The sequence below is a fragment of the Martes martes genome (assembly GCF_963455335.1).
Source record: "Martes martes genome assembly, chromosome: 13".
In the NCBI taxonomy this organism is placed as follows: domain Eukaryota; kingdom Metazoa; phylum Chordata; class Mammalia; order Carnivora; family Mustelidae; genus Martes; species Martes martes.
Genome location: NC_137901.1, coordinates 36,907,544 through 36,918,446, shown reverse-complemented (window position 1 = coordinate 36,918,446; position 10,903 = coordinate 36,907,544). Strand labels below are relative to the sequence as shown.

The following is a 10,903-nucleotide window of genomic DNA, read 5'->3' as shown; positions in this document are numbered from 1 at the left end:
AAAGGGGCAGCAGCCTCTACCAGGACAAGAGCCCTTCTCGGGAACAGGTGTCAGTGTTCACACCCCACACTCCAGAAGTGGGGCTAGGGCTGCTGTTTCAGCCAGCTAAAGCCACCATACAAAATGCCAGACTGGGCAGCTTACATAACAGACACATATTTCTCTCTGGAGAGAGTTCTGGAGGCTGGGGAGAGGCTGGCCTGGTGCAGCAGGGAGAGTACTCTGCTCTTTCTTTGCCAGTCCCCAATTTTGGACCTCCTCCAAGTATGCTGATAAAAAAAAAAAAAAATCTAATCTGCTCTAAAGTGGGAGTCACCAGGACCAGGAATAATCTAGCCCTGATGTCAGGATTCATTACAGAGTCTTGAAATGTGTTATAGGAGCGTTTATAACGTTGAAGCAAAAACTACATGGGTTAAGTTGAAAGCACAATTTTATATTTTCTTGTCAAACAACTTTACTTGAGGCAACAACTGAAATATAATTTAATTCAACAGGAAATATCACACTTGGAGGGAAAACATAGAAAAGAAAAAAAAAAAAACCTGAAATTTAAGCCAAACATTCTTTCCAAGGCACAGTACTGACATTTCCAGATTGACAGCAGAATGAGTTTGTTTCCATGAAACAAAATCATGAGTCCAAAGTTTGCCTTTGAAACAGCTTTCCACCGCCTCCCCATTTCTCCAGGCTCAGGGAACGATGCTTGTGGCCTTCCTCAGGGCCAGGTAGCCAGTGACGACGTCGGAGGGCAGCCTCCGGATATAGGAAAACTCTTCGATGGTGCTGAACCGCAGCTTGCTCTGGGGGTCCGTGTAGTTGGCCTGGGTGGGAAACCGGCACAGGGAAAGGCAGAACATTGGTGGTCATGGTGAATGTTTGAAGTCCAAGTTTACAAATTTTTTCTATGTTACCTAAAGTGAACAATCTGCATTCTGTCTTACTCTGTCACAAAGAACACAAATTGCCTACTTTGGCAACGACTTGTTAATCTTCCCAGACCTGAGAAATACTTCAGGGTATAGACGGGAGGAAGAGGAGTAACCACATCAGACACCAGGACCGGTCAGAACGGTGGACACTGCAAGGGCTCCGAGCAAAGGTCCAAAATGGAATTCCTGATGATCGTCCCTCCCTGGCCCCTGCCTTCAAACTCCCACCTGCTTCCAACAGATGTTTTGGGTCCATCCCCCAAGGCAGGAACAGGGGCTGCCCAGGCACACCCACCCCTCCCTATTACACCCCTACACCCCACCTGCCCCAAGTGCTCTCTCTTGCTCTATGCCCTCCCCGTGCCACTCCCAGGCTCCCTGGGCTACACCGAATTACTGATGGGCCACCCACTCCCAACCTCCCACTGGAAGGGACCACCACCCCACAATGGCAACCAAGGTCATTTCCACAACTTGCACTTCTTTTTTTTTTTTTTTTTAAAGATTTTACTTATTTATTCGACAGACAGAGATCACAAGTAGGCAGAGAGGCAGGCAGAGAGAGGAAGGAAAGCAGGGTCCCTGCTGAGCAGAAAGCCCGATGTGGGGCTCGATCCCAGGACCCTGGGATCACAACCCGAGCTGAAGGCAGCGGCCTAACCCACTGAGCCACCCAGGTGCCCCCACAACTTGCACTTCTGATTGCGTCTTCCCTTGGCTTGAAATGTCCCAGGAGCTCCTCTCAAGTCCTCAGCATGGCTCCTCAGACCCCGAAAGCCAGCCGGGCCCTCCACCTTCCCAAGCCTATTCCTCAGTCACATGTCCCCACCCTGGTTCCAACTGCCCTGGCTCTCAGTCCCTCCTGGCATTCATGCCCCACTTGCCCTTCCCTGGGGAGGGGCCGCTCTGCTCCCCAGTCGGCGGCTCATCCTTCAGGCTCAGCCCCCAGGCATCTCATCAGGGAAGTCTTATCTGCTCCCCCCGCTCTCCCACATCTGTCTCCTGTAGAATGCTTCTCTCTCTTGCTTTCACGTTTATTATTGGCATGACTCTGAGTAAGGTCTAGGCTGAGCGGCTCCACGGGGCAGGAACCCCATGGTTTGCTTATCACGGGATCCCTGCTCCGAGTGCAATGCAGAGTGCACCGTGGGCCTTCAGGGAATGTTTGTGCAATGAGTGATGAATGAGTAAACGAACGAACGAACCCATGGATAATCAAGACCATCACGGAGAAGAGAACTCACTTCTCACTGTCATCAAAATTCTCTTTTGGTCTGTGTTCCCCACATGCAAAATGGGAGAAAATAAACTCATTTACTGTATACCTCAAGTCACATGGCTTCTACAGACTTTGAAACAGAAAACATGAGGGTGAGTCATTTGGAACTCCTTTAAAAAATTATACAAGATGCCATTAAAGTCTAGACGGAGAACGTCCAGTTACTGCCTTGCCGACGGCCTGTGTGCGGACCCCGCCGGGTGGCAGTGCTGTGTCACCGAGGAAGGGCGGGGAGGCTGAAGAAGCAACAGCGGAGGGGAACTTAGTTACAGGGTTCTCACACTCTCCAAAGTCCTCAGTTGTGCCCCAGGGGATCTCCCTAAGGTAGTTAACATCTGCGTGGCAGGAAAAGGAGATTAGTCCTCAAGATTAATTGAAACTCTCCATAAAATAAAACCTTGATCCTTTGGCTTCATCTAGATCTTGCCTTTCTGTCCCACATTTTTAATGACAGTAATATTCAGGGAAGCTTCAACAGAAAAACAGCAAGAAGCCCCTCTGGAGGACTGGCCAGGAGGCAGGCAGAGGCGTGGATGGGAGGAGAGGCTCCCCTGTGGCCGCAGGGGGAGCTGGGGGGGGGCAGGCCCACGCAGCTGGCTTCTGTCATCTGGCCTCCAGAGAAGCACCAGCTCTGGCCTGGCTCCATTTCTGCAGCCGCCTCACTCCTACCACTGAACCGCGCTGAGCCGGCCCGCCCGACTCCAAACCTCACTGCCAAGAAGGCCGCTGAGTAAATAAGGCATGAGATGCCCTGGCACCCACAGGAAGGTCACCAACGAAAGCTTGCGCAGACCGGACCTGCCCTAGTATTCTGAAGAAAAGGGAGGGTGCCAAGGGACACCCCAGGGTTGAACAAGTGAGAAACTGCACTCCTCCGGTTTGCTCTCCTCTGGCGTCAGTCCCCAGAGCCTGAACGGAACAGAGGCCCCCTTCCAGTAGGGTGGCAGTAAATGGCTATAAGGCCTCCCCTGCCGCAAGGTGACAGGCAGCACTCACTGCTCTGCCCATCTCACCCAGAGCCACGGCTCTTTCCAGAGCTTTGGAACAAGGACTGCCCACAGGTGTGACCCCACGTGGCTTCCTGCCTTGCCCACGCACAACTGTTTGGTGCGAACAGGTGTGTCCATGTAAACATGAGTGGGGCTTTATTTTTTAATGACGCAACTTTAATTTACCCAAGTCAACAAATGGATATATTCTCCTCTTAGAAAAAAAGAAAGAAAGAAAACATTATGAATAAGACTCAAGTCCTCTTTTCCAAGCATCTACCATCCAAAAGTCCCTGCCTTTCCCTGAGGAAACCACTGTCCCTGGGCACCCTTCCAGACCTTGTTTGTAACCACCCTTACATATATAAACACACCAGGGAAATTACCCACTATTTTTTTGTGAGTGTGTGTTGGTTTTTGCTTAAGTGGTAGCATGCTGCTTACGCTGCTTTGCACCTTTGAGTAAACGACACATCTAGAAGTTTATCCCTGTTGTTACAAACACATCAAGCTCACAGACTAGTATGAAATCATCTCCACCCCCAAGCCCCGGTTGACTGACCTTTATTGTGTTCCCAATATTTGGCTCATAACCCCATTTTCTCATAATTATTTCTGCATGAAACTCCGTGTACACACACTTTCTCTAGGCAGCTGCCTGGAAGGCAAATTGCTAAGTCATAAGCTTTAGCTTTTCTGTCTCAACAGGTGCTGCCAAATGTCCTCCCAAGAATCCAGACTAGGGGTTGCCTGAGTGGCTCAGTGGGTTAAAGCCTCTGCCTTCAGCTCAGGTCATGATCTCAGGGTCCTGGGATCTAGCTCCACATCAGGCTCTCTGCTCAGCAGGGAGCCTGCTTCCCTTCCTCTCTCTGCCAGCCTCTCTGCCTACTTGTCATCTCTGTCAAATAAATAAATAAAAATCTTAAAAAAAAAAAAAAGAATCCAGACTAAGGTATTCCCATCTCAAAAGGGCCGTGTATTGAGGAGATCTGCTTCTCTATGTTGGTGATGTTTATAATCAAACATCTTCATTTCTCCCCTGCTGGTGAGCCCTTTCCCTAATCATCAGGGAGACTGAATATCTACTGATCATCTGTATGTCCTCCTTGTAACTGTCTTCATATCCTTTTAGCCAGTCCCGTGGGTCTGCCTTTCGATGATCTGGTAGGGTTCTTTGCAGATCCAAGGAGCCAGAGGTTTTAGGTTATATATGACATGACAAGGCCTTGCCTGTAGCATAAAGGGCCTGGAACGACGCTTCTCAAAGTCATTCTCATGCCTCCTAACGTGTGCGAGCCACCGCACTAACAGATCAGCTGCTGAGCGGCGAGGACAAAGTGACCTTCTAAGGGACCACCCACTAAGTCTGCCACTAACCGATGGCATCTCTATGGAGAAATGCCCATTTGGGGCTGGAACAGAACAGCTGCTCCCACACTAGCTCTCCTGCCATAAACAGTTATTAAAATGGGTCAAATCGATGAGGTGACTATTTTCAGGCAGGAAACAAGAGATCGTTAAGACCACAACATTGCTCGTACAGGTGAAGTACCCTCCGAGGTTAGGAGATATGTGCCCTGAATGGATGGCAGAAGACCCCACCACGTGCGCACGCATGCACGAACGCACACAACACATACACATGCATACGCACACCATGTTATAGCACCTCCATTCTGCCTATTGTTTTTTATGATCACTGTACTTAATTAAGGGTCTATGTTAAGAAGTTTGCAGTACACGGGTGCCTGGCTGGCTCAGTCGGCTAAGTGTCTGACTCTTGATCTCAGCTCAGGTCTTGATCTCAGGGTTGTGGGTTTAAGCCCCATGTTGGGCTCCATGCTGGGCATGGAGCCTACTTTAAAAAAAAAAAAAAAAAGGTTTGTAGTACAGGGAGGAATGTGTGCTCTGTGGAGGAGAACCTACAACTGATTCAGAGACAATAACTAACAGTATTTTCAAAAATACAAAAAACACAACTCTTTCCCAGTACAAAATGCGTATCATTGGTTTAGTCAGTTTGGCATGGAAGTTTGGAGTCATCCATTTTCATAAAAATGTAAAGCATTTAAATGATATGTATGAGTTTTAAAAAGTGAAGTGCCCCATTTTAGTTTAACTACATTTTTTAAACTACAATCATCTCCAAAATACAAGAAATTTTAAAAATTTCAGCAGTAAAAAAAGAAATTGTTGTTTCTTTCATGTTATCTCATGTGTTAACAAGCAGAGGAAGGGGAGGTGAGAGCTGGGTCTCCTACTTTCTGGAGCAGTCTTCCCTCCGGGCTGCCTGCATGGAGGCCCCAGGCTGCGGCCACTCTGAGATAAGCGTGTGAGCTCTTCAGCACAAACCCAGGACCTGTCGAAGTGCGCAGGCTGCCGGCAGGGTCAGGGGCGGCCCCATCAACACTTCTTCGACAGTATTATGAAATCTCCCTCCAACTCAATGCTATGAGACCCAGAGATGGATTTATACTCACAAGAAGACCTGAAACATCAGAATACTTCTTAGCTGGTTTAAAGGAGGGAGGAGCATCAATACTGAAGTCTGGAGGGGAAAAAAAGAAAGAAGATAACTAAGCTGGCTTTAAAATATTCAGATCCCTCTCCTTCTTTCCCTGAAAGTGCTGTCTCATAATATTTCTGAAATTTTGATGCGGTGATTAAGTCCTCAGACACTTCTCCGGGGGAGTGATGCACTACGTCACAGACCAGGCACAGGCTCTGGATCGAGCTCTGCCCTGTCCCTGGGGCCCCTCTGCTCTGGCGGAACCCCTGGAAAGCTCCTCTGCCCACAGGCCACTCTCACCGTCGCAGGCTACACAGGCTGTGGGCGAAACCCAAAAACCCTCTAATGGGATCGGAGCATCCGGACACTGGAGTGTCCACACCCGGACCGTGACTAGCTCACTGGTCACCCATCTGAGTCACCCCATGAAAGATGTGCTGTGGGACAGGAGGTGGGGGAAACTTTGACTGTACTTTCCAGGGAGGATGAACAGAACACAGAACAGTGCTTTACACAGATGTGAAAACACCGCAGCGTAGAGCACTCACTCTAACAATGGCACAGAGTAAAACAGAGTTAGCCTTTAAGATGGTGGTTAGAAACCCTCTGAAATCTTGGGAAACCCTGTTCTGGAAACACATTTTAAGAGTAGATTCCTGAAAAGAAGTTTGTCTGACAGAAACACCAGGATTAGCACATCAGGACCGACTTCTCCAGACTGAAACGTCACAGCACCACAAACAAGCACACACCCCTGTTGCACAGAAGGACTCAGCGCACAGCTCCGTGCACGGCTGTCTCCCGAGGCTGACGCACCTCGCCAACCCCAGAGCTACGGGTTGCTTCCTACACTAACGTAAACACACTCTGAGCATCATCGACACACAGAAGGCTCTAGACAGCTTACAGTTGGGATCGTTCAGTTGCCACGGCAATGCCCTTTCAGAGGCGAGGATCTGTTTCAGGTTCTTCCAGGTTCTGTTCTTCTTGCCGGCGACTGCGCCACCGTGGCCAGAGTGCTGGAGTGAAAGACGGGGGCGAAGCGACAGGAATCAGAGGAGGCCATCATTTCAGGATCCGAATGACGCGTATCCCTAACAGTAACAGGCCCCTCATTCTGTCAGCTCACTTGTACCCCGAAGGGCTGGGTTTTTGTTTTTGTTTTTAAGTATTACACTGTACACGTTAATCTTACTGATAAAAACACAAAGCTTTTGGATTATCAAAACCCATGAAGTAGTTGGTCATGGAGTAGAAATAAAGGAGTTTTTTTGTTGTTATTGTCCTTTTTTTATGCTCATAGAAAAATCACATCCTTTATTGGGACTAACTTTAGAGAATTCACTCATGAATCCTCCATCACTTTAAAATAAATTTATTACAAAGTCAGCTTTAAACTCATGACCACATCTCTCAACTCCCTTCTGAGGGCAGGTCACTGCCTGGCAAGTCACTGGAGATGCTGCAAAACCCAAGAAAGCCTCAATCGTGGCATGGCAAGCCCTCTGGAAATTTGTTTTCTTTCTTGTTCTATAAAAATGATAAAATAAAATGGTAAAGAATACCAAAATCTGCTGCAGGCACTGGTAATACTGTATTTTTAAAACTAATGAAAAACAAACTTCTAATGATATCATCTCAATCTCTGGAATTATTATAGCTCTCAAGAATGAAAGGAAGAGTAGCCTATTCCTACTTTACAGCAACATAAGTTAGATTTACTTAAACTAACGAGTAGAACTCCTCTTTTAGTTAGTTGTTTTCAATGAAAACTTACATAAGCCTAGTGAAAAAGGATGGTGAACAATCATGGAAATCACCCACTCTCAGAAGAGTATCCTTTAATCAGTTCCACGAGAAGCACCAAAATCCTGGGGAACCGGCCCACTGGGTGAGCAAGGGGTAGGGCCCTCCTCCTGTCACCACCCTCTCCTAACAGCCCCTGGCAAAGAAGGTGGTGACTTAGACTGACAGAGAAAGGGCCACCAGGGCCACCCGGGCTGCTGGCCCAGCAGGATCAGAGGTTGGGGTGTGGTTGTTTGTTTTTTTTGTTTGTTTTTTGTTTTTTCATTTCTAAAATACCTTAGAAGCTTACCACAAAGTTTGGATCCTTAAATGGCAATGGCTTGGCAGCTTTTTCCATAGGTCCTGTGCTGAAGTCAGAGGGCACCATCTTATTCTCGCTCATGGCTTCCATGCTGATACCCTTAAAACATAATGATAGTCTGAGGTCAGTTTTTTTCTTGGTGAGGTCCCTAACTCTGCTCCTAACAAGACCAAAGATGACATCACGGGAGATGTGAAGGAAGACAGTGCCCCAGAGCCCTAGCAGGTGGCCTGCACCAGAGAAGGGCATGCCAGATTGGGAGCAACACCTGTTGGGTGGAAGCCATGGGAAGGAGAGCCAAGACCCCAGCCGCCAGGCTTCCTGGATCCCCCATGCGCCAAGTAGGAGGGATGGTTGTTCCCCATGAGCCGGCTCACTGAACTCTGACAACTGCTGTTATCCCCAGTTTTCAGAAGAGAAAATTGAGGCTCAGGGGTATGGGTTCAAGACCACATAGTGATTACCTCCGGATTCAAACCCAGGTGGAGCCAATTCCAAAGCCCTCACCATCTCCACAACACTACAGTGTCCCTACTCCTATTGATCTTGTCACACTGTGCCTTAAAACACAAAGACAAAAAAGGGCCAGCCCCTGTAAGGGTGTCATCAGTCAGAGAACCCAGGCTACAACTCTTCTGTGCCAGCCGAGCAAGCGGATACAGGCATTCTGAAGGAGGAGAGGAGAGAAGAGGGGGCTGGGTAGCCACAGGTTGGCCACCTGCCGCCAGAACGCCCCCAATAGCAGGCTGAACTCTTTAAAACAAAAAAAACCTTTCAAGCTCACCATCACCAAGAAAAAACAAGCCAAAGTAAGAAATGGCTTCTGATTTTTAATGCAATTTCCAGTATTCCCAAACTACAATAAATTATTTTTAATATATAATTTACATACAGCGAAATGCACAGATCTTAAGTGTAGGTTTCATGAGTTTTGCCAAATCTTTACACTTGTTTAATCTGTGTCCCTATGGATTACAGAACGTTTCCGTCATCCCAGAAAGTTCCCTCATTCCCTTCCTAGCCAGTACCTTCCACCCTCAGGGCGGTCGCTATTGTGGTTACTCCCACCCCACTTTTGCCCCTTTTACAACTTCATATAAAGGGAATCTGACAACATGTACTCGTGTTTGGCTTCTTTAGTTCAGCAGAGTTTTGAAGATCTCTCCGTGTTGCTGCAGAGGTCAGTAATTCGTTTCGCTGTATCTGTGTATGTTCAGCAGAGCGGCATCCCCAGTATGGATGCACCACAATGTGTTTATCCACTCGCTGTTGATGAACATGCGGGCCATTTTCAGGCTTCAGCTAGTATAAACAACGCTGCTGTGAACACTCCGTACCAGGCTTTGTGTGGACCAATGTTTACATTTCTCTGGGGTAAACACCTAGGAGCAGAATGGCTGCATGACAGGGTAAGTGTGTTTAACACTGAAAGAAACTGCCAACTTGTTTTCCTAAATGGTGGCCCGATTTGACACTCCCAGCAGCACTGTATGAGCGTGCTGGATGAGTGTGTGTGTGTGTGTGTGTGTGTGTGGTCCATCACCCCCTTCCCCACCCCTGCAGTGACATCCGTGGGGGGCACAGGGGGCACCCACTCTGATGCGTAGTTCTCCAAATGGTCTCCTCTCAGACACCTTCCCAGAGGCTCTGCCAGTCTCTGCACGTGGGCCTGGGTGCCTCCTTGGTCCACACCACCTCTTTTGTCTGACATGCCCCTCAACTCACCGCCCCCCCCCATGATCTTTCCAAAGCCCATCTCAATGCCAACCCTGTAAGAAGTAAGAGGCCTCCAATTTCTCAACCTTTTCCCACCGGCCACAGCCACAAGTGTTCTTGCGTCTCTCTCTCCTCTCGCACTCCCTCCCTCCCTCCCTCCCTTCCCCAACCATCCTTCCCACAGTCCTCCCTTACCTGGCACCTTCCTCAGCTTGCCCCTCAGAGGAGGGGCTCTGCGGTGCACACCTTGCCCACTCCCTTCTCTCCAGCACAGTCAGTGAGGCCCTCTTAAATGCAAGCTTGATGGGGCTCCCCTCCACTATAGCAGGCCGGTGGGCCCCAGGGACTTTGAGATGAGAAACACATCTGGCCTCCTCTCCAGCCTTACTTTTCACTATCCCTCCTTACTGCATTTTGTATTTTCTGGTACAAAATCCACTGAGTCATTTTCTATATGGCACAGTCTCCAATTTTCCCATTTTCATTTATACTTTACTAAGATTATTTTCATCGGGATTAATTCATGTCAGTTTTAATTTTATAACAATGATTAGATCTAGCATTTTGTACATAACTAACTTTTACTGCCCTTGTAATTTTTCCTTCCTGTCATGGCATTTCTGCCAGGTACATGTATCCTAGGAGGCCCAATTTGATGAGGGAAATTTGATTTTCCCATTGCATTTAATCAATAACCAACATCACCGTGTATAGTTTTAGTCAGTTGTCAATGTTATTTTGGGTTGACTAGTATCTATTATAAATTAGATATATGATGGATAGTTTGTATTTATGTCTTAGTCAAGGAAAAAAACAGCAGCTTTATGAAACAGGGAACCACAGACCAGAAAAAGGAGAGATGAGAGAGAGATGACCAGACAAGGAAAGAGAGCATCTCTGAGCAGGTGCACACCCTGCCCCACAGTGTGGCTCAGCCTTCTCTTCCCCGCATCTAACTGGATCAGAAATAGTGTATGTGTATCCTGAGGAGGCGCATGGAAGGACCAAGGGGAGGCTAGAGCGAGGCCTGTGCTACTGGACTGAAATCAGAGGGTCGCAGTGTGTACTCAAGGCTTTAACACAGCTCAGGCAGAGAAACAAAGAAACCGATACAGAGAGTATGGGGAGGGCGGGTACACACACCCCCATCTTTCCTAGCTCTCTCCACAGAGACAGCTGGAAACAACAGGCACACCTGGGCTCAGATCCTGGTTCTAAATGTGATTCTCCAAGAACCACTGATCCTTAAAAAAGTAACTGGTTCCAGGTTCCAGAAAAGTACAGGATGAGCCTTGTGGTTCAGAAAGTAAGAAAATAGCTGTTTGGTGGCTAGGGCTGTCCTGACAAAACACCACAGACTGGGTGGGTTTA

The 10,903-nt window shown here is 48.0% G+C and overlaps 1 protein-coding gene across 2 annotated transcripts in view; it reads right to left on the bottom strand.

The window, feature by feature from the left end:
- Positions 1 to 371: 371 nt before the first annotated feature.
- The window catches only part of INO80C (INO80 complex subunit C), a 16,203-nt gene continuing 5,671 nt past the window's right edge, over positions 372 to 10,903 (bottom strand). Inside the window, exons 2-5 of one of the 2 annotated variants that reach the window (XM_080822180.1) lie at positions 7,805 to 7,915; positions 6,617 to 6,728; positions 5,681 to 5,748; positions 372 to 824 (exon numbers count right to left, since the gene is read on the bottom strand). In XM_080822180.1, coding sequence (XP_080678306.1) covers positions 693 to 824; positions 5,681 to 5,748; positions 6,617 to 6,728; positions 7,805 to 7,915 — 423 coding nt within the window. In that variant the 3' untranslated portion in view covers positions 372 to 692. The remainder of the gene's footprint in view (positions 825 to 5,680; positions 5,749 to 6,616; positions 6,729 to 7,804; positions 7,916 to 10,903) is intronic. The other variant, XM_080822181.1, reaches the window with a different exon arrangement.